The 22,744-nt window shown below is 38.7% G+C and overlaps 3 protein-coding genes across 10 annotated transcripts in view; 2 read left to right on the top strand and 1 right to left on the bottom strand.

Moving 5' to 3' along the window:
- LOC112466214 overlaps positions 1–8,560 on the top strand; it is a 120,645-nt gene extending 112,085 nt beyond the window's left edge. For 5 of the 6 annotated variants that reach the window (XM_025034175.1, XM_025034180.1, XM_025034179.1 and 2 more), the window contains 18 exons: positions 1,521–3,554; positions 3,921–4,134; positions 4,315–4,403; positions 4,482–4,604; positions 4,701–4,779; positions 4,853–4,960; positions 5,031–5,189; positions 5,283–5,374; positions 5,495–5,608; positions 5,863–6,082; positions 6,172–6,299; positions 6,431–6,478; positions 6,554–6,618; positions 6,692–6,960; positions 7,171–7,407; positions 7,490–7,631; positions 7,713–7,927; positions 8,001–8,560. In XM_025034175.1, the coding sequence (XP_024889943.1) occupies positions 1,521–3,554; positions 3,921–4,134; positions 4,315–4,403; positions 4,482–4,604; positions 4,701–4,779; positions 4,853–4,960; positions 5,031–5,189; positions 5,283–5,374; positions 5,495–5,608; positions 5,863–6,082; positions 6,172–6,299; positions 6,431–6,478; positions 6,554–6,618; positions 6,692–6,960; positions 7,171–7,407; positions 7,490–7,631; positions 7,713–7,927; positions 8,001–8,242 (4,578 nt within the window). In that variant the 3' untranslated portion in view covers positions 8,243–8,560. The remainder of the gene's footprint in view (positions 1–1,520; positions 3,555–3,920; positions 4,135–4,314; positions 4,404–4,481; positions 4,605–4,700; positions 4,780–4,852; positions 4,961–5,030; positions 5,190–5,282; positions 5,375–5,494; positions 5,609–5,862; positions 6,083–6,171; positions 6,300–6,430; positions 6,479–6,553; positions 6,619–6,691; positions 6,961–7,170; positions 7,408–7,489; positions 7,632–7,712; positions 7,928–8,000) is intronic. The other variant, XM_025034176.1, reaches the window with a different exon arrangement.
- Positions 8,561–8,711: 151 nt separating this feature from the next.
- Positions 8,712–12,839, bottom strand: LOC112466213 (polynucleotide 5'-hydroxyl-kinase NOL9). Its single transcript, XM_025034174.1, has 7 exons — positions 12,642–12,839; positions 11,998–12,245; positions 10,203–11,851; positions 9,931–10,127; positions 9,790–9,840; positions 9,517–9,716; positions 8,712–9,385 (listed from the first exon to the last, which is right to left on the bottom strand). Exons 1-7 carry the CDS (start codon positions 12,701–12,703, stop codon positions 9,147–9,149), a joined length of 2,646 nt encoding a protein of 881 aa, XP_024889942.1. The 5' UTR covers positions 12,704–12,839; the 3' UTR covers positions 8,712–9,146.
- A 538-nt stretch (positions 12,840–13,377) lies between these two features.
- On the top strand, positions 13,378–21,765 carry LOC112466209 (lysine-specific demethylase phf2-like). Of its 3 annotated transcripts, none has more exons than XM_025034168.1 (13): positions 13,378–13,563; positions 13,955–14,040; positions 14,126–14,404; positions 14,506–14,647; positions 14,736–15,185; positions 15,271–15,472; positions 15,562–16,418; positions 16,490–16,540; positions 16,927–17,117; positions 17,193–17,395; positions 17,675–17,722; positions 18,102–18,303; positions 18,421–21,765. In XM_025034168.1, exons 1-13 carry the CDS (start codon positions 13,466–13,468, stop codon positions 18,498–18,500), a joined length of 2,889 nt encoding a protein of 962 aa, XP_024889936.1. In that variant the 5' UTR covers positions 13,378–13,465; the 3' UTR covers positions 18,501–21,765. The 3 variants fall into 3 exon arrangements, with proteins under 3 accessions (XP_024889936.1, XP_024889934.1, XP_024889935.1); XM_025034166.1 differs by having other exon boundaries at positions 13,384–13,563; positions 16,936–17,117; XM_025034167.1 differs by lacking the exon at positions 17,675–17,722 and having other exon boundaries at positions 13,384–13,563.
- The last annotated feature ends 979 nt before the right edge of the window (positions 21,766–22,744 follow it).

Raw genomic sequence — 22,744 nt, 5'->3', positions numbered from 1 at the left:
ATATATATATATATATATATATATATATATATATATATAAAGTTAAGTGCTTAATTAATCTTCTCTACCTAAGGATAAAATATTAAATCGCGTGTTGAAACGTAGCCTGCGGAATTATTAATGTCCGCGCGTTTTCGCGTTATTATTCGCGTCGCTGCACCGTCGCGATTAATGCGCTAAAATGCATTGTCGGCGAATAAGGAGAGTCGCGCGCGCCGACTTCGCAGCGGACATTTATTTTGTAGCGCATCTACATTTCTTATGACTTCATACTTAATTCAGGTCTTCGTAGACTTCCGGGAAGTATTACGAGAGAAAGAGAAAGAGAGAAAGATGCTCGCGCTCCGGATACGTATGCCAAGTACGAAAGTGCGTGCAGCTACCGAGGGCAAAGGGGGATATAAATGCAATGTTTGCGCCGTGCGCGAATATTACGCCGCGATCAAGAGCGTGCTCGTCTCGCCGCGAGAGAGTACTGCTTTTCGTTTCGAGAGAGAGAGAGAGAGAGAGAGAGAGAGAGAGACCTACTCTCTTCGACACTGCGCGGTAATATGAAAACCGCTTGTTTACCGCGAACGGCGACGCGCCACCGAGAAGAAGGTTGAAGGAGGGATTAATTTAGGTTTAATTTTAATCAAGCGCCCGCGACCTCAATTTGTTTCTCTTTGAAAGACGAGATTTTTACACATACACGGATACGCACGCACACACACACATACACATAGTCAAATACACACAGACACACGTATGCACACATGGGACACCGCAGCGAGAGCTGCGAAACTTTCGTGGTGCCCCTTCCCCCTACCTCGGGACACCAGGGCTCTGTCAATGTTGCGAGTTACGTTTACCCGTGGGAAATCTGCTCACGGATGCGACGCGATCCAATACATTTTCTTTACACACTTTACTCTCTCGTAATTACGAAATAAGCAAACACATCCCGGATTATGGAGAGACTCTCCCGTCCGCGCGTCTCTCACTTCCGGTGTTGCGTCGCCGATGCAATTTCACGTGCCGCATATTCTCCCGCGGCGATCATTCGATCATTCTTAATTGTACCATGAGCGACACGACTTTTAATTTTAAGAGATAAGATTTACCTTCGAGATAAGTAATTTTAAAGATGATCCATAGTTGTCATGTAAAATTACGAATATCGGAGAATAATATATATACGTATATATTTCTTGGAAGTGATAAAAACTTATATTAATAATGTAATGTAATAAAATATTATTATATTATATTATATTAATTTGTTAAAAATATTTTGAGAATTTTAATACAATTTCTAACATTTCTTCGGAAAATTATGATTTATTTATTTATTTATTAATAGATAATCTATTCTTCTAATAGCAAGAGATAAAATTATAAGAGATTCTTAATATTAATTCTTAATTAATATTTTAATGTTTTGAATATCTTATTAAATCCATAATTTGTTGTGGACACAAAAATAAGTGTCGGGGTTGCGCGTCGTAGATTCTTATATAATCTCTAATCACAAATTTCAGGAATCGAGCCAAAAACCAAGCCAACTCAGGAGATCATCGAAATTATTCAGGATAGCGAGCGTTTGGGCCTTATCCTGCGCCTTAGACCTGGGCTTGCTCGGCGAATCTTCCCTCAAGGAGGTCGTCATTGCGAGTTACTCGGAGTTGAACTCTCTGTCCACCAACGAGGACGCGACGAAATCTCCTGATCTCGAAGCGAACGATTGCAAGGGTGATGCGTCCAAGTCCGCGAGTATCTTCGGTAATTCGTGGCCGTTCATCGATCCGGCGCAAATTAAGCAGATCGCTTGTACAAAGCCCGTCCGAAAGCGAAGGAAGAAAACGAGATGGTCGGTGAAACGGCAAAGGAAACCAAAGGACGCGTGTCCAAGAATCGGCAGCGCAAGGACGACGAGTCTCTCGACTATGACAGACACCTCGTCCTCGCTGCGAGGATCCAAGCGAGAAAATCTCGGCGTATCACATGATCGATCGGCGAGATTATCAGTGAGGAAGAACCTTTCGTCAACGCGATCTCGCGTTTTCGTCGCCGAAGAGGACGGGCGTTTGTCCGAAAGTTACAGATCGAGCGAGAACGACGACGAAGAGGAAGAAGTAATTAGTCAGACGACATCGGAAAGGAGTTCGGAGGAGATTGCTCCGGTTGATTATTCCGGCTCCGAATTCTACTCGACGAGTCACACGAAGGAAGAAGAGCCGCAAAATCGGACGGAGTCGCCGGAATATCCTGATTACTTCGCGAACGTCCTGCGGATCGATGACAACAGCGAGAACAATGATCTCGACACCTCGGAGGATGATACTGCCAGGGATGACGCGCAAACCGCCAAGTTTGCGAAATTTGCGGAACGACGGACGTCGCGCAAGATCCTCGAAAATCAAAACTCTCCGCATAGAACCCGAAAAGCGTCATCGAGAAAGAAAAAACTCGAGTCAAAAAACAGCGAGACTTGCATCGAGATGCCGAAAAGACGAAGAAACAGGTCGGTTGAACAGGGGGAAAAGACTCATAATAACTCCACGGCATATAATCACTACGACCGTCGGCGACGTTCTCAAGATTTGGAGGAAAATTCTCCGAAAAGCAAATCGGATTCGAGAGATGCTGTTGCAGCTGGCAATGCTGGCATGCGTGATGTCGCGGAGGAAATTACGGTACAGAAACGTAAAGCACGGCGGCGTTCTCACAATTTTACAAATGCCGCCTCGTGCGAAAGGAAATCGCAGAAAGACACAGCCGATGCACTTATGCGGGATATTAAAGAAGAAATAAACATGAAAATTGAGAAGAATGTTGAAAGTATTGGAAAAACGATTTCCGAAATCGAGGAAGACATACTCCTGGATTGGAGTTACAAGGATTCGAGTTACAAGGATCTCAGTCAGGAATACGATTGGGTGGACAATGACGAGTCTAACGATCGGGATTTATCATCCCAGGCCTTGGAACGTTCATTCGATTCGACAAATGCCGAAGAGTTCGTTAATACCGTTGGCAGACGTCGTAGAAGAAAGAGATACAGATATTCGATCGATTGCAAATTCGACGAGAGCACGGAGACGGCTTACCGGAGTGTTTTCCACGATTGCATCGATTTCGATACTCCGCGATCGACCCCGTCCTTGAAAATAAACATGGAGGAGAGCTGGAAATCGGCGGTGGAGGACAGCAGCGACAACGACGACGAGATCCACTCGTCCTGGCGCCGATCGACTTTAGAATCCTCAATTGAAGAATGCGGTAACGAAGTTGATGGCGCGCTGCTATTGGCTCGGAAGATCGTTAGCGACGATTCGACAAAAGACGAAAAATGTGATGACGAGCACGAGACGTTGAACAACGCGTGTTACAAGTATCACGAAATGTCAGATACTTTCACAGCGGCCAAAAACAGTTCTCTTCACGATTCGGACGAGGATATAGAATTCCCAAATCAATCTGACGATATAATCACGTATAGAAATAAAAATAGAACAATTAGGAGATCGGCATCGATGGACTACAGCATTAAGGATGAAGACGATAATGTCAAGGTGAGCGGATTTTTACTTACATATTCATTAACAGAGCTGCTTGTGAGATTGACATGTCAAATATAAGAAGGATAGAGAGAGAGAGAGAGAGAGAGAGAGAGAGTGAGCATATAAAAAAAGGACTTTTATGTATAACAATATAGTTTTGAAATAATTTATTTGCCGAAGTAATCTTTGGAAATTTTCGAAAGACTCGATTAATTTTGTGAGTCGTCGTCTATCTAATTTAGAAAAAGTAAATACAATCAATGTGTGTTAAAAAAAATTATACAAAAGCATCCATAAATTATACAAAAGCATAAAATCCATAATTAATATATGTAAACGTAATAATACACGATATATGTTTGAATGTAATGTTAATAGGTCCAAGGTAGAGGTCCCAAACACCCAAAACTTAGTAGCAAAATAAATGTAATGCGACAAATCCCGCGTGACAAGGGTAACAATTTGGATGATAGTGATAAAAAGGAAAGTGGTCCGCGCAGAGTGACCAGGGCTCTGGTAAAGACCAAAAACCAAAGTAAAGTAAATCATGTCGGGAAGCTAGTGTGGGGATTCTTTTCAGGATGGTGGCCAGGTAAATATATTAAAGATATATATTACGGATTTTACTGCGTGAAGTTGGGAATTAACGTTGTGATTGATGTTTCTGGTTAATTAAATATATCGTTTTCGTTGTACGCGCAATTTACCTCTTAGATATTAAATAACTCATCTAAATGTGTTTTTTTTTTTAATTGAAAACGTGATATTGCAGCACTGATCGTTGACGCCAAACATGTAGGAATGGCTCCTGTGCCCGGCAAGTTGTGGGTCTTCTGGATCGGAGAATCGCAAATATCGTCGGTAAGTTAGTAGGGTGCTCCGAGCGATAGAAAGCTTTTTCATCAAAAAAACAATGAGACGTAATTGACGTGATTTCAGCTCAGAGAAGAAACACAGATACAACCGTTCTCGAGATGTTTGGAGGTGCGATTGTCACAATCACAGATAGACAAACCGTCGCGTAAAAATGTTCGTGTGCACGCCATTGACACGACTATAAAGGTTGTTTGATATCTCTACGAGAATAAAATAAAAGACAATAAGAATTACATAAGGAATTACTTCCAAAAATGCGATGTGCCGTTACGATTATTTTAGATGCTTCACCAACGTTACAACGGCAATCTGACAAAGCCTTATTATTTTTGGATACAACGGAACATAGATATGGAGACATGTAAGTCATAAAAACCTACGAATTATCTTTCGTAACCGTTGCAAATAAATGCAAAAATTATTTGGTATGGCAGTGGACGACCTATCATTTTATCCATATCCGGAAGACATACAAGCAAAGTTGGATGAATTGAGGGAAAGGAACGAAAAAGCTACTAAAAAATATATATTGAGTCAGAGAAGTACCTATGTCTTTTTTATGTTTGTAATATTCGCGTACTGCTTGAAATGTTAAATTAATACCCTCTACAGGTTCACCGGAAGTACCACCGACGAAAAAGCAGAATGTGGAAAAAAATAAAGATACAACTATAAGTTGGGAACAGATCGACGATGAGCGTTTAGGTCTGCAAGACCAACAGCCTGGTGTAATAGCTTGGGCAAAAATCCCTGGACACTGTTGGTGGCCCGGTATAAGCGCATTTGTTCTTTTGCCTTTTTTTTTAACTAACCTTTGCTTAATCCGTCCTCATAAGTATGAAGAATTTTTTACATTTTTTTCAGCGATGATTATTGATTATCGCGACTGTTGCTTGAAAGAACCGAGTTTTGGATGTCAATGGATTATGTGGTATGGAGATTATCAAGTTTCAGAGGTGATTATATTTAATATCGACACTCAAATTAAAAAGAAAACATTTGCATATGTTGCTTTTTCCGTTTTATATTCTGTTTTATATAGCAAAATTATCATTATGTATTTTTATATTTACTAGGTACGTCATATCGCATTTTTGAAATTTCACAAAGGAATAGAAAAAATGCGCGAGTACATTCAAAATACGAGCAAAAGACAGCCGTATCTTGAAGGCGTACTTCAAGCTTCTAAGGTAAAATATTTAAGGAATTATTTATCTAATCAATAATATATTTATATAATATTTTTATACAATATCTAATATTATATTTTTATATAATATTTTTATACAATATCTAATATTATATTTTTATATAATCGTTAATAGTATATTAATAATATTATAAATTTATTTGATTGTACGACATGTTGTGTTACACGTATGATGAATATTTTCTTGCAAAAATTTCCAAAAACCTTCACGACTTTACGAATCTGACTTTTTAGGATTATTGCTCACGTTTAGGATGCAACACGGATAACTGGACTTTAGATAATGTCTTTGAATATTTTTCAAATAATATTCACATACCAAATAACCAATTGCAAGTTTCAGACTCTAACAAGGTATATGATAAGTATTCCGACATGATGATAAAAAAAATTAACGAATTTAAGTTCAAGTCAGATGTAGATGCTGAACGGAAGCGTGATATAAAAGCGAGCGGTAAGTTAGATTGTACAAATTGTGCGTATAAATAATAAATTGAAGCTCTTTAATTTTTTTATATATATGATTTTTTTCATCAACTGCAGATGATTTTCGCCGCGCAATGTCAGGAGAATGCGACATAGAAAAATTATGTTTAAAATGTTTGACGATTCCTAAAGGTAAAAAGGAGGAACATCCGTTCTTTACAGGATCCTTATGTAAAGAATGCTCGGTATGTGATAAAAGACACGTTCTTTCATAAATTTTTAACAAAGTAATCGTAGAAAGATGATGATTACGCGATCAAACCTATTTTCTAAGCACAACGAGAAGCGTTATATCATCTGCTTTTTCTTTTTTCAGAACGAATTTAAACCGTGTATGTTCGTACACGGGAACGATGGCAAGTGCGTAAGTATTCGGCAGCTCCGGCGATATTTAAAGATTGAAATATTAATTGTTGCTTTGTTTCACGTTTGATTTCAGTTTTATTGCACAGTTTGCGCCAGTACCGGTACGGTTCTTATTTGTGATTCAGAAGAATGTCCACGGTTAGTTCACTCGCGCTTGAAATAGATCTCTGTCGCGTTGGAGTATATTTATTTAACGCGTTATCCATTTCAGTGTCTACTGTACAGCATGTCTGAAAATGTTGATATGTCCAAAATCATACGACGAAATGCTGAATGAAGATCCATGGGAATGTTTTCTCTGCAGAGACGAAACCAAACAGCCCGAGGATATGATATTTCGTAGGCGGTTAAATTGGAAAGAGAAATTTGCAAAAATGTTCCGCACAACTCCTAATCTGACGTCTGATGTAGATGTTGAAAGTTATAAGAAGGAAAATAGGGCCGTGCGCGTGCTGTCGCTTTTTGACGGTTTGAGCACTGGTAAGACAGAAATTTGCATTTGATTTATAATCATTTCTTTTTTGAAAGCTTGCGTTAAGTTGGCGCAAGTTACGCTCAAAAGATACATTTAAATATTATTTTTTGTATTCAATTTTTTTTTAATGGTACTTTTATATTTTATTCATATTTTTATATTTTTATATATTCAAAAGATAGTTTTAAATGTTATTTTTTATATTAAACACATAGGTTTTTTGGTGCTTCAAAAATTGGGGCTCGTTGTGGACGTTTATTACGCTAGTGAAATTGATGTAAATGCATTAACGATTAGCTCCTCACACTTCGGCGACCGTATTACTTATCTAGGAGATGTAAGAGGCATAACGAAGGAAAAAATTCAAGAAATCGCACCGATTGACTTGCTAATCGGTGGGTCGCCATGCAATGACTTAAGTCTGGTCAATCCGGCGCGATTAGGTCTCCACGGTACTTATCGACAATCAATATGTATCTCTCAAAAAAATTTTTTTGTAAGCAATAATGATGTTTATCTACCTTGTGATCGTAGATCCGAAGGGGACAGGCATTCTCTTTTTCGAGTACATCCGAATAAGAAAACTGATGGAAAAAGCCAACAAAGGTCGACACATGTTTTGGTTGTTCGAAAATGTCGCATCCATGCCAACCGAGTACAGATTAGAAATTAACAAGTAAATTGAAATGTTTTTTAACTTTAATCCAATGGCAAAGGGTAATATTACAATCACGAAATTAACTTGTGTTAATTGCAGATATCTGGGACGGGAACCTGACGTTATAGATTCAGCGGATTTTTCGCCTCAGCACAGACTGAGACTTTATTGGCATAATCTTCCCTTTAATCCATATTTGCCGCTGTTTGAAAACAGTCAGGATGTTCAAGACAAGCTTACGCCAAACTTGAATCGGAAGGCTCTTTGCAAGAAACTTCATACAGTTACGGGCAGAACGGGCTCCCTACTGCAAGGTATCTTTACGTCTTTACCTCCTACAAATGTTTTTCGAAGGCGATTTGTACTCAACTCTTGTTTCTATTCTAGGAAAAGCGGAATTGAAACCAATTATAATGAGAGGCAGATCTGACACGATATGGATCACTGAACTCGAGGAAATCTTTGGCTTTCCACGACATTATACGGACGTGAAGAATTTATCAGCCACAAATCGACAGAAATTGCTCGGCAAATCTTGGAGCGTACAAACACTTACTGCCATATTGCGACCCTTATGCTTATATTTTAAGTGCAATGAAAATGAAACGAGCAAGAAGTCTGTTTCTTAAGAAGATATCTCTATCTCGCTATCGCGATAAATATTTTTAACGAAATTTTGATCCCAATGGAATAATTAAGTACAGTAATGTGAACGTTTTTTTTATCTTGTACTATTTTTGGATCTCGTTTGTATGATCGCAATTTTATATATATATCTAAAATTTGTATTTCTAGACATTGTACGAGATGTTACATGTACATCTGTATATTACATGTAACAATCTCGTTAAATGTATATACATATTGTACGAGATGTTCCTTGTCAATATGATGAGTTTTATATCATAATAATCTCTTTATACATACAATTGAATTAAAATTGTACATCGTCCAACATTGATTTTTTTGTGTTATAAGTTGCCAAAAAATATATACAGCATAATTTGTAATTACATGTCAATTAATTATATATTTATTAATATTGTCATTCTTAATTATATCAATATTCTAAGTGTTCAAAATAAGAAAAAAATGGTATCAGAAGGGAATATAGATCTTTATTAATTATGAAATCTTTTCTTCTTTTGAGCGCTATATTCACTTCGCCTGAGATATGGGCATACAATAATCGGTTTAATAATCATTCTGTATTTATGTATTACATTATTTCATTTCGAAATGCGTTTTGAAAAATCTGCGTCTAAAATATGAATTTATCTCTCTCTCTTTAAGATAGTTATCTAACAATCTTGAAAAGATAAATTCACATGAATATTATGTACATATAGTATATATATATATAGTTGCTTTCCTTCAAACTTGATTTGAAACAAAATAATATAATTATGTAACAAAATATTATGTCTGTAAGTATAATACATTTGTGAAAAGCTCTTGTTCCATTTAACAGGAAATTGACAAGCATTTGTAAATTATCCCAAGATCTGTGTTATTTATGTACATTCACATGACTTATTGTGATTTACTCGGTTTATTTTGATATCTCATTCGGAAGTATCCTCTGCGAGGTTCGCGACTCGTCGGTAATGCTGCGTTTCCACCAACATAAGGAGCGCCCTGATGCAATTGCAACAATGCCGGAGGAACTGGAATACAGCCCGCCAAGCAGTTAACGTGCTGCATCATCGATAGCGGCAATGGAGTGTTTATGAATACTTCCTGTCGTTCCATATCGACACCTCGAATTATTCCTACGCAATACATGGGTTCATAATATTCCTTTAAAGAAGACTCTATTGTATATTCTCTCTATATATTTATTTAAAAAATTTCCTGAAGTATCTGTTAGAAAAGAAGTTCACGCAAAATTATTAGTACTTACCGAACCCGTAGCATGTACATAAAGGAGATCTTTGGGTCAGTACTCGAAGACTGGAAATGCCTTCGGACTCTTGCGCAGATTCCTCCGTTAAATCGATACCGCATAGCGCTACAATATTACCATTTATGACACTTAAAGCACGTGACGCAGGTACCCCGAATAATCGTTGTGGTATAATGCGTAAGGAAGAAAAGGGCGCCCTGTAAATACACAAGATATTCATGTGTCTATCGTTACTTACATTCGCATGTCAATAAGATACAAGATACTAACGTATATGGCACTGCTTCATTAATACTGAGTGATGGTCCTGTGTTGTATTGGCTGAAATAATAAGTGTGGAAATTAAAATTACGAGGATTATATAAAGCTCGTAAAACAATGTAAGATACTAGGCTACAATACTAAACTTACAGGGAATCGTTTTCATCACGCACGATACCGCTGAGGTAAGACATCATCACAAGCTCGCGTTGTTGATACGGCTGCATGTTCCACTCGTTCGTCCGCGCTGCGACGGTCTCCGCCTGGGAGTAGATTATGCATAAATCGTGCTCGCACGGCCTATTCCAATTGATGAATCTCTCGTCGCAGAATGTCCATGTGCATTCCTGTTAAACGTTCCTTCTCCAGGATTTGATGGTTCAACAATAAATGTATTTATTATCGAAGAAGTCGCGTGTTACCTGTTTATTTACAACTTCCGCACTAAGAACGTCGTTGTAATTGTTCTTCTTTTTCGACGACATAATCTGCAGGATGATGGACGGCCTGATCAGTTTTATCGTGAAGATCGCGATGTCCCAGCCGAGACTTTGCGTGAAACCCATCGTGTTCACCACGATAGGTAAACGAGACAGGACGGGGGACTCCTTCAATCTCTCGATCAACATCTTGATGCCCTCCAAGTAGCGCGTGACGCATCGGCTGACGCTTATGTCGTCGATGAACAGCTGGTAAACCGGCGCCTTCAGATGCGTGAAATTCGGCCCCATCAACGGCTCTTCGATCAAGCTGTACGAGATGCAGCCGGACGGCGTACACTCCGCCTGTCCGGGATCTACGTCCACCAAAACCACCTTCTCCGACGTGCGCAACAGGCTGTTGATCAGACATCGCACGCTGGTGGACTTGCCAACGTTTTTACCGCCGGCGATCAGCGTGCAAGACCATTCGTTCGCGCGCCAGCGACTCAGCATCTTCTCCGCAACGTCCGTGGTGATACAGGGATCGGTGATCAATCGTCTATAGTTAAAATCGTCATTTTGCTCGAGACGCAGATTCGACTGCAGTATTATCTCGGCTCGCTTGGGATCTGTCCACGAAAAATAATGAGGATTCTTTACGTTCGGGAACAATCTGAAGTACGGGAAGTGGGTTTTCAGGAAGAGCGTCAGATTATTCTCGAAATTCTGCAGCACGAGGACGGCCATTCCCGGTCGGACATTATCGACGTTGACCTGCAGCTCGCTTTCCAAATCTCGAGTGATGCCCTCAGCAGCGAGCGTCGTCCACACCTCGTCGACACTACCTTCCGGGAATTCCTCGCTGGTCTCTATGGCGATATTACTGTATCCACGCGGAGAGTACACTTCTGTGGGACCGGTCGAACTGTTTAGTATGGAACCGTAAATTTTCACCGCGCCGTACAATACTTTTACTAACAGCTTGCCGGTGAAGCAGAGTCTATTCCCACTTTCCATTATAACGATGACTATGTTTCTTATGCAGTAAACCTTCGGTGCCTTTCGATTACCCCTACGTCGACGCGAGTTGACTTTATAGTTAGGACTGCCACGTGCTTCTATATCACTACTACGATCTGATGTAGAACTTCCGTCTTTGACGAGTTCTCTGCGCATAGGACTGCTTATATTATTATTAACATTGGTGTCTTCTAATCTGTTATCACTAGCCTCTTTGCTTCCATCATTTTTAGCTGTACTCGATGGCACAGATGACGCCTGTTTTAGATGTTTAATTCGCATATGGGTGTCGTACTTAGAATTTATGGGATCGGCAACTGTCATGCGCGCATCCTTATTGAACAACGCATTTAACTCGAAGGCTTCATTACAAATCGTTTCCCCTAATCTTGTCCTTTGTTCCTGTTCAAATATCTGTGGCAAATTTATCGAGGTGACACTGTCCGAGAGCATGTCGATCACAAGGGGTGAACCTAAAATTCTTTTCTCTTTGGAAGCAATCTGGGTACAATCGTCATCCGTATCCCCTTGCGCCTCATCCTCAGAATTATCCAACTTCCAATTGTCATCTATTTCTCCATTCGCCTGCTGCTCGAGATCGTTCGATTCTATGGAATCATTTGTAAAATCTGAAATTCAAATAACTGCAATCCTGATTGCAAACTTAAAGGTATTAACGAAAGATATATCCTAATTACCTGGGGTGTATGTACATAAAAATGAACTAGTGATGGTATAATGTAAATGGAAAAAGGGTAAACCCTGCGTTTCTTACATTGAATATCAGAAGTTTCGTCAACAGTTTTTTTATTGTCGGAGTGTTCCTTTTTGCGTTTAAAACTGGCCTGTTTGGCTGGTCTCTCTCTAAAAGAACAGGCTGGCTCGCCTGGCAAAGGAATATTCTGCACATCATTGGCACAGGTGTCATCATCTACCAAATTGACAGCGGTATCTTTGCTAGCAAATGTGTTCTTACAAGCGGCACGCATTTTCTTCTCACGAGCTTTCCGCGCTTTTAGTTTTCTAGAATCAAAAACGTAACAAAAAATTAATGAAGCAATATCCAACAGCGATATTTCATGCGATATCACAAATAGTTATTATTGTGACTTCAACCAAACTCCGATTAACTTAATCAGCAATTAACTTGCCAAGTAACACCTGTGTTTTGTTTATGAATAGAAATATTCATTTCTGCATACGGGAGAGAAAAGATTAGATTGACAAATTGCATAATCAGAAATTTTAAAAAGTAGAAATTTGGCACAAGCATTTTGCTTTAAATAATTCTTAATTGTTGATAACTGCTTAAATAATTCAATTAGATAAACGAGAATTAAGTTAATCGGAGTTCCAACGAAATCCAAAAGCCATGTGATCGGTGAATATCCTTATTCGATCTGAAATTATTTCGCTCACGTTTTAATCTTTCGCACTTTCGATTCAGCCGTCTTTCCCTTTGTGCGAACGTTTGTCTTCATTGGTGTAAGAAAATATATCGGTATATAAAAAATATATATATGTCTAATGTTGTGATTACAGATTTTTACATTCCAACCTCAAAATTCGTAAAACGCTCACGCTCACACATTACGCTACGCACATGTATTGCGTTAATTACGTATTGATGTATTCGGTCGAAACTCGAATCTCGAATACTCGAAACCCCTGTACACTACCGCCAGTACATCCAGTTTCGAAATTGGTACTACGTAGCCACGTTCATTTTCCGACACTGCCGATAAAACGTAATATTAATTTTTCAAAATTACAATAAACTTTTAAACAAAAAATAAAGATATTCCAAAGTTTTTTATTTTTGCCTTTATCGCCTGGAGTATTAATTACATAATTTTGGGGCAGCAGAAACAGCTAGAATATTTACGAAACAGTAAAAATTCCTCAAATTGCGCATTAATTAAAAATGGGAAGGAGAAACAAAAAAGATACAAAGAATTCAGCTACAAAGAAGAAACTTAGGATGTTATTAATTAACTTTTTATATATTATAAAAAACTAACTATTTATATTTTATATCTTTGTCAGCGTTTCAACTTCGCGCCTACGTCCGGCGGGGCGCGCGCTGATTCGCCCGATTCCCCAGCGGGCGGCCATTTCTTTTTGCGCGACGCGACGCCCCGACGCTTCGCCCGCACCATGCCACCACCTCCGCCTCCGCCGCCTCCGTTGTCGACGGAACCGTGCCACGGGAGCTGCGTCCGATACGGGTGACCGCCGAGGAAATGGAGCCGTCAGCGACGTACTGCTTCTGCGGCCGTTCGCACGATCCCCAGCAGTTCATGATACAGTGCGACGTGTGCAAGGAGTGGTACCACGGCGGGTAAGCGTGCACGTCCGGGATTACGCGTCGAAGCGCGCGCTCGCGACGCGACGTCGACTATTCCGCGATTTCCCGGGGATCGCCGGATGGAACTCCCGCGGGGAATCGCTCGCGTGGACCGCGAGCGTCCGTGCGCGACCGCGGACGCGACGCTGCCTCGTCGATATCGCGCCACGAACGATTGTTTTGTTGACGGTAACATAACCTGCATCGCGCGTCGCCCCGTCGCCGTCGCGTTTGTCAACGTTTTATTGGCACGCGCGACGCGGTCGGAGCACCGACGGGGCCCGTCGCTCGATTAAAGCGCTCACGTGTGTGCGATTTTTAGATTTTTGGCGTAGCGCGTTGCAATCGACACTTGTGTAATGGTTATGTTATTGTTTTGTTCCAGGTGCGTGAATTTGAAGGAATACATGACTATAGATCTTGACAAGTACCACTGTCCGCGATGCGAAACCACGTGTGGCCCTTCGCTCAGTAAGTCAGCCAACTTATTGAACGTTTTATGCATATATATGGATTTGTGAGATTCGTTGTCATTGATATCTATTTTGTTTTGCAGTGAAAGTTAGGACAAACTTGCATAGACATGACTATACGGAGCTCGATGCGGACACAAAGCCGATTCAGACTGGAACCTCGGTATTTATACGAGAACTGAAATCTAGACACTTTCCCAAGGCAGACGAGGTTGTGAAGCATGTGAAGGGACACCAATTGACTTTTCAGTATTTACAAATTAACGGCTTTGAAACTCCCATTATTATCGATGGGAAAGATGGACTCGATATGACTGTACCACCTCCGAACTTCAGCATCCGCGATGTCGAGACCTACATAGGTAAGATGGTTGGCGTAAAAGTATCTTGGAATAATCAATACTTTATTTTATATAATCTTTTCGCCGTGTAATCTTACACAATTTTCTTACATTATTCTTAGGCGGTGATCGAGACATGGATGTAATTGATGTTACTAGACAAAGTAACATACGTATGAAATTAAGAGACTTTGTAGAGTATTACAACTCTCCTTCCCGAACAAGAGTATTTAATGTCATAAGTCTCGAATTTACTAACACTGGGTATATCAAATATTCATTGCCTTGCCGTACACGGCTTTGTCAAGTTGTTTTTGTAGGATGTGTAATTTGATAAATAAAACAATTGCAGTCTCTCGCCAATGGTTGAAGCGCCATACATTGCGCGCAAACTCGACTGGGTTAATTCGGTGTGGCCACGCGATTGGCCCGAGGACAGTGATATAAAGCGACCGGAAGTACAAAAGTATTGCCTAATGGGGGTCAAAGACAGTTTCACAGATTTTCACGTCGATTTTGGAGGAACGTCCGTGTGGTACCATGTGTTGCGCGGCGAAAAAGTGTTCTATCTTGTCAAGCCGACGCCAGCGAACTTGCAGCTGTACCAGCATTGGATGTGTAGTTCGACGCAGAGCGAAACTTTCTTTGGGGATCAGGCCGATGCGTGTTACAAGTGCGTGATTAAGCAGGGCCAGACGATGATGATCCCCACGGGCTGGATACACGCGGTGCTCACACCGGTGGATTCCTTGGTTTTTGGTGGAAATTTCGTACACAGTCTCAACATTCAAATGCAAATACAGTGAGTAGAGAAAAAGAAAACCTTGTCGTACATTAAGACATTAAAGAAGTCGTTATACGTTTTGTAACATTACTTTATTATGTAGAATATATGAGTTGGAAAGAAAGATGAAGACTCCAGCGAAGTTTCAATATCCTGGATTCGAGACAATTAATTGGTTTGCTGCGAAAAAGTTGTTAAAGGAATTGAAGGAATTGAATAACGAGGGAAAGAAATGTCCGCCATATTTTTTACAGGGCGTGAAGGCATTGCTTGGGATTCTCAAACAATGGAACACAGATAAAGATGTAAGTTAAAATTGTTAATATTTATATCCAATTAACAAATATGAAAACATAAAAATTCGTGGAATAAAAACCAATGCGTATAATTTCAGTATAACATGATCAGTCGTGGTCAGATACCGGACACGATAAATAGCCAGAAATTATTGAAGGATCTTAGCAAAGAGATACGGCATGCGGAACGTTACTTAATATCTCTGAATCCGCCGAAACCGGAACGCGAGAGTAAACGAAAGAAAAGAAAGCCGTTGAACAAGGATTTCGTCGACTTTGATTACGCTGATAAGCTGGTCGATAACGCATTTAAAGCGAATAAAGCGACATTAAAGGAGACGAATAAAGCGACGTTAAAGGAGACGAATAAAGCGACGTTAAAGGAAACGAATAAATCGACGTTGAAGGAGACGAATAGAGTGACATTAAAGAAAGCGAATAAAATGGAACCCGCTTTGATAGAACAGTCATTAGCGAGACCGCCTTTAAAGCTCACGTTGCCGAAACCGATCATGTGTCCCGTAGTTAAAACGCCCGCGGCAGCGAAACCCGCCAACAGTAATAAGCGACAATTATCGAAGCCGGGAAAACAGAGCCATACCGTGATTAGAATTAAACTTGGCAACAACGAGGTTGTCAGAAGTACAAATGACAATATAAATGTTTATGGTAGTAATATTGTGACCGGTCATTCCTTCGAGACAACGAAGGAGCCGTTGTCGTGGAATCAGACGTCGTCCGTGTACGATTTTCACGACGGTAGCAACGAGAGTGACTACGGTCTCGTAATAGACGAATCGCAGAAGCGGAAACGGGCACCGAGACCGAAACGACCCAAGCGCGATTACGACGGTGATGTCGACGTACTGAATAACGCGCCGAAAAACGGTATTGAGGAATTGTTGAAAGCATCGGCATACACTCTTGGGAATGGTGCTCCAAGAGTCGATGTGACGTACGTATAAATTCAGGTCCTTATCATCAATATTAAATTACGATTATGGTTGTAACGAAAAATAATTTCAGGCCATCGACTACGATTCTACAGTACAGTCATCCCATGCCGCCGCCTACTGGGTAAGTTAATTTGCCATGGAACTCTCCGATCTTCGTGTTTTAGATCTTGTAAATGTCACGCATCTCGAAACTTTCCTAATTAATCTCACTCTGAGGCTGTAGTGGTTAATAAACATTTCTATGAACTTTTAACTAGCTAATTGCTATAACTTACCTATTGTACTTTACAAACTTCTCTAAATTTATTTTCATTTGGATAGAATAGAATTTGGATGGGATAGAATTAATATAGAGTGAATGCAGGTATATGGTTCTTCCTCGAGCATGTGAAAGGTCTTTAATTATTTTTTTAAACGCTTATTAAAAGAGTTTTGTAGCTTTAAGCAGTACAGAGGAATGAATTTAATTTTTTGGTGTCTTAGTATTTATAAATTGAAAACGGTCAGTTCTGACAGGGCGTCACCATCCACACGGGAGGCGATCGCCGGGATGTTGTCGTTCAGTCAGCAGAGTTACTCTACAACGAGTGGTTCTACGAAATCGTCAAAGAAACCTACTAAGAGCCAACAAAATGTTGACGAAGACGATGATCAGTTGATAGAAAATATCGACAAGGTCCACCAAGACGATGATTTTAGTACGTATATGATAAAAAAGTATCTTATATCAATATTTTTTTGCGATACCATTATTAAATTTATATTATTCACAGTTTATCCAGCTTTAGACGCTTCTGACGACGAAGATTATATCTTTAAACCTAAGGCAAAGAGTCAAATCGATGAAGCATGGAATCCAAAAGCTAGAGTGGGCCCTCTTTTACCAAAGACCAATCGACCGGCACGGGAAGGCGTGAAGAAAACGTCTGTGGAAAAGGGTCTTGAAGCGGCCGCGGCGAAGCGAGCGAAACAATCGGTAAGAAAATTATATCGTTTAATAGGATTTTACTTTATTTTGCATATAATCATATATTTCACAAAATGCAAATAAATAACGTATCAAAGCTTCCTAATTATTAATTATCCTGATACTAATCTAGTATATAGTTAAATGCGTATCCAGTGTTTATACGAAATAATCTGAGGTGTAATATGTTTTCATATCATTATTTGTCATTTAATTAACATTATATCAGTCACAACTTTTTTTAAATACCATATAATTCCGTGTTTCTTGCATATACATTTCACATAGGATGAATACCTGGATAACGACATGGACAAGGTTACCAAGAAGAAATTGGTAGGCATATTTCGATCTCGGCAATTTCATATAAAATTCTGTAGTGCTATACTTTTCTATAGCTTTCCAATTGTACATATATTATAATTGCAATTCTGCTCTTAATTACAGTCCTTGATTTTGCAATCTATGTCCTTTTTAATTTTAGTTATCTCATTTTTTAATATTAGCCTCCACTTTCTTTTTAGTGCACATCTGTAGTGATCGCTAGCTATAATTTGTCACCATTAATCTATGGATTGGATCATCAGAAATATAATATTTAAATATCTCTGTTCTGGTGATGCACTTTGTATTTTTTCCTGTATTCATTATTTTTTTATTTTTGTTACGAAAAAAGCTAACAATGATGGAAATTTATATTTTGTGCGCGTAATAGGGTACCAACAAACGGACATATAAAAAGAAGCAAAAGGATCCTGTGGTCTCTGTGGTCCCTGTGGTCCCCGCGGTAGGAACCACATCGTCTACCGCAGCTTCTGAAAATGTTATAAAATCGCCCTCCGGATTCGGATCAATACTGACAAGCCCCAACAGACTTAAAGATGTTAAAGCCAAACTTGCAGCACCCGTTCCAGTTGGTAAAGTATCAATTTTTATTACCTATTTCCGTTTTTTACTTAAAGATTTGTGTTATGCGTTACAACTTATAGTCGATGAATAATCGTGAAGAAAATTGAATATTCATAAATTTTCAGAACGAAAACCGAAGAAGGGAATGAAAACGGCGAAGCAGCGTTTGGGGAAGATTCTGAAACTGCATAAAATGATGCACTAGATAAAATTAATACCATGAAAGGAGAAAAAAACATCACGTCATTCTTCACTTGTGTATAAAATCATATAGTTGTACATTACTATGTAAATATAAGAAATTTTCCATCAAGGTGATACACACCTTAAAAAAGTGAATTAGTTGTAAATCAGCGTCATTTTCTAAGAGATACTTATATTTATTACTACATCGTGTTTAATTTTAGGCGAATATATATATATATATGACTTTTGATATCTCGATATTTCAGTAAGACGATATTTGTATTGTAACGGTAGATTGGTAATGCTTTATGTGATGACCTCGTGTAGTAATTCTGGTAATTCAGTTGACAACGATCTGAAAGGAAAATTATGTCTCAACTTATAGGTTTTTTTCATTATTTTAGTAATGAAAATTTTAATAATGCGATTTAATTTGTTACTAACAGTAGATCAACCAATTTAATGATGGTTTAGTTTTAAGGTAATAGATGTTTTTTTAGTGAGTAGCAAGTAAATACTTCACCGTCCATTATCAAGAACTTAGAGAATTTTTCTATGTGTTACATATTTTTGCATTTTTTAGAATGCACAATTAGCATGGCACAGTTCTCTGCTGCATCTTTTCTAATCCCAATTGTAATATAGTTCTTCATTTTGATATACTATGGTATTTTTCTTGCATGCGATAAATGCAGTGGTAGTTCAATTAATTCCCAAAATATTAACTGAAAACTATCTCCGTATTTAAAATGACAATTGTCACATGCTTCTTTTTAAATGGTATATAAATCAGGTATTAATTGAAAGTTTTTCTTTGCTTTCGTGAAAACACGTAAAAAAAATTCAATCATTGTTATCACAGAAATATATTTGTAACATTCATAGTATAATTTCTTACGCTAATTTACTAATTTGTTTGATGTCACATGTAGCAGTTCAGTTAGCCATCTAGTTTGTACATACATCACAGAGAGAGGCTGTAGAATATTGATTTAATTTTTTACATACTTGTTATAAAAATTAAAAAAAAAATAAGGTATCTGCCAGCGACATTTTATATGTAACTTACAGGTAATGCGGTAAAATGTATTTTGATCGTTATGGAGTACACTAAGTAAAGTAGCGTAAGGGATATTATCGATTGTTGTATCGCACAGGAAATTGAGTTACCTAATACACATGTTGTACCTGTTTCCTATGATACAAAATGTGAGATACACGTAAACGCGTAAAATACTGGAAGAGCTATAGTCCCCTACAAGAGAATTGTTTGTAATCGTGGATTGCTTCTACTTAATAAGTTAGACTCTCAGAATTGTTTGATAGCGTTCGGGAATACTGACAACTTCGTTTGAAGGAAGTCTCGAGAAAAGGTGTTTTCTACTTAATAACTTACGCGTGTACATTAAAATTAACCCCGAAATTAGAAGATCGTTTACGAGCTTTTAATGTTCGAAAGTAGAGAGATTTACTTTAGGCTCGAGTAATGTTAATCATTAATTATAACATTAAGTAACATTAATGATTAGAATTTTTACTTACGATTTAATTTCTACTAACAAATTGTGATAAGTATTACAATTTATATTTATCTCATTGTTATTAGCACTGCGCAATTTATAAGTTGCTTAAACGTGTGGCAAGCAAATTACTTGAGACCTGTAACGTTTGACGTGTATCAAATTCTTAACGTTGGTGCATCAGTTAAATTTTCACACGACTCTTGCACATCGAATACGCATGGATAACATAAGATCTATATAATAGAGATTACATTTCTTTGTAATAACTTTGTACAAAGAAGTGACGTGTCTGTTAGTATAAATTATTTCTTTTAGCACTCACTATATCGACAGTGTATATTAAAGGAAAACTAAGGAAATGCATTGTATAGTAAGGTACTAAACGAATCATTTTATACTAAAACACGTCGCTTTTTTGTATAAAATTATTACAGGAAAGGTGAAGGCGAATACTTTGCTCGGATAGACACTTACAAGAATAAAAAGACATTCGTATGTCTTCTTAAAACTACACGTTTTGATAAGTGATTCGCTTAAAAATTGTGTTAAAAGTAACGTTGCTTCGTCCCGCGTAACAAATTCAAGCTACACGATCGCTTTTATAATTTAGCGTATTTGTTCGTAAGCATCTGTGTACGCACCGTGTACACGAATCTTGCAGAATTATACAAAATGATATAGATGTACGTGCATAGATACACATATACATATATTTTTTTATGAAGTGTTTATCTTGAATTTTGCGAGTCGTGTATTTATTTAATATCTCTGCTCGTCTTTATTAAATTTAACGACGTGCCGGCGATAGCGCCGTATGTTTCTACAATACTTAAATTTCTATCGCGTATCGTTAAACGCGCGCGGTAGAAATCTCGTGACGAAATTAACGCGATTTGCGAGATGGATTTGCAGATTTTCGACGAGGTATCGGCATATTTCAAATGTGTTCATTAAATTATAGACGATAACGTGCAGACTTTCGGTGTTTGACGAGAGAGAATACATTATTACGAAATTAAAACGTTAAATATCAGGGAAGCAATATTTATTTTCAGAATACGAGCTCTCTTTTATCACGTCGCTTCTAAAAGTGCAACACTCTCGCATATAATGTTATTGTAACAATAATATATTCGAGATATAAGTATTCTAAGATTTCGCACAATTTTACGCGATTTATGTCCATTGCTGTCAATGCGGATCAACTTTAATCTCGGTTTAACTCACTTTTTATCTGTTTGCAATTTTTAGAACTAGAGAAAGATAAAAACAATAATAAGGTTAACCGAGATTAAAGTTAACCCGCGCCGGAAATGGACGTTAGCCGTTCTAAAGAAGATTTTTAAATGCTTTTTCTAATTCGAATAAAAATTCGTTCTCTCGTTGATAAGAACGCGTCGGTGCTCCCACGAGCACGATGTATTTATTGTCCGTGAAAAGTAAATGTACATATATTTTAGAAGATCTTGCCGGCTAGGGTGCGAATTAATCGTCTAATCGAAGCGCAGCGTCCCTTCACCTTATCAATACGGCAATACTTGAAATTTCGTCCTCACAACTTTTCACGACTCTTTGAAATTGATCGAATCTTCGACAATTCGCGTTTGTTTGAAAGAGCTAAGACTTGTAAAGATACGAGATGTATTATAAGCGGATTACATACAAATATTACGTCGTACGAAGTATAGCCGAACGATTTTTCATCGTGTTCGTAATTATTGCTGAATAAAATGTTGGATTCATTGATTGCGATTCCTTGTACCTCTCAGCCTCTTTCTTTTTGCACAATGTATAAAAACGTATTCCCCTTAGGTATACATATTAGGTAATTATAGTATAGACAATGATCTAATGATTCCGTATTTATTTCTCCACTATATATTTATTTTTTTATTATTATTGTATTCCAACATTTTGTTCAAAATGATATTATTATTCAAATTCCGAGCGAAGTTCGAATCCGTCATTAGCCAATCGCACATATTGGAACACAATGGAACACGTTTCCGAATCGGCCAATGATATTCCGTAGAGATGCGTTTTCAAATTTGTATCGCGTCTAATTATAACTCTCTATCACTCGACATAAAATTTCAGTAGGCTTTTTCGAAACAAAAAAGCAATCGTCGATGTATCGAACAAAATAGTAATGCTCATATATAATTCATATCATTCTTCCGTACATTAATTCGATCTATTCAAAAAAGGAGAAAAATTTCAAATCAATCTCCAGCGTGTTTTTCACCCCGGAATATCTCTCAACATCCGACGTTTCGTCTTCGCGGAAACGATGGTCTCACGAGAAGGTACAGAAAAGAGATTGCGCGCCGTAAACAAGCAAGGGCTAATAGCCGTATTCATAGTCCTTCGTTGAAGTAAGGATTCCTCGTTCCTCATTCTACGCTTCATAAATTTTAAGGTTTCTTGATCGATCAAGGAAGGTTAATGAAATGTAGAATAATAAGGGACAAGGAATCCTTATTCCTCAAGGAAGGACTATGAATACGGCTATAAGACGCCTATAGGACATCCCTTGAGGCGCGCCGCGCTTCCGCGCCCGGCCTCGCGGCGCGGCGCGGCGCGTCTTCGTATTTGCGCGGCAATCGGAGCGCAACGGCGCGTTAAGGCGCGCTCAGTTCAGTCTGCAGCCGTCCGCCGCGCGGTATAGATCGTCCGTCGCGCTCCGAGCGTGCAACGAGTGCGTGGCACCCAGTGGCACCCCGCCGCCGCCGCCGTGCGT

Source organism: Temnothorax curvispinosus, unplaced genomic scaffold (genome assembly GCF_003070985.1).
Source record: "Temnothorax curvispinosus isolate PA1 unplaced genomic scaffold, ASM307098v1 QBEX01016001.1, whole genome shotgun sequence".
NCBI classification, from domain to species: Eukaryota; Metazoa; Arthropoda; class Insecta; order Hymenoptera; family Formicidae; genus Temnothorax; species Temnothorax curvispinosus.
Note: the sequence above shows the minus strand (reverse complement) of the source record. Positions and strands in the feature narration are given on the sequence as shown.

Excerpts from the sequence above, each read along its gene's own strand:
- LOC112466209 (XM_025034168.1), top strand. The coding sequence starts at position 13,466 with ATGGAGCCGTCAGCGACGTACTGCTTCTGCGGCCGTTCGCACGATCCC. Across the intron at positions 14,405-14,505 it reads CGATGTCGAGACCTACATAG|GCGGTGATCGAGACATGGAT; the intron begins GTAAGATGGTTG and ends CATTATTCTTAG. Across the intron at positions 14,648-14,735 it reads CTCGAATTTACTAACACTGG|TCTCTCGCCAATGGTTGAAG; the intron begins GTATATCAAATA and ends AAACAATTGCAG.
- LOC112466213 (XM_025034174.1), bottom strand. The coding sequence starts at position 12,703 with ATGAAGACAAACGTTCGCACAAAGGGAAAGACGGCTGAATCGAAAGTG. Across the intron at positions 10,128-10,202 it reads CGGAAGTTGTAAATAAACAG|GAATGCACATGGACATTCTG; the intron begins GTAACACGCGAC and ends AACGTTTAACAG. Across the intron at positions 9,841-9,930 it reads CGTGATGAAAACGATTCCCT|CCAATACAACACAGGACCAT; the intron begins GTAAGTTTAGTA and ends TTATTATTTCAG.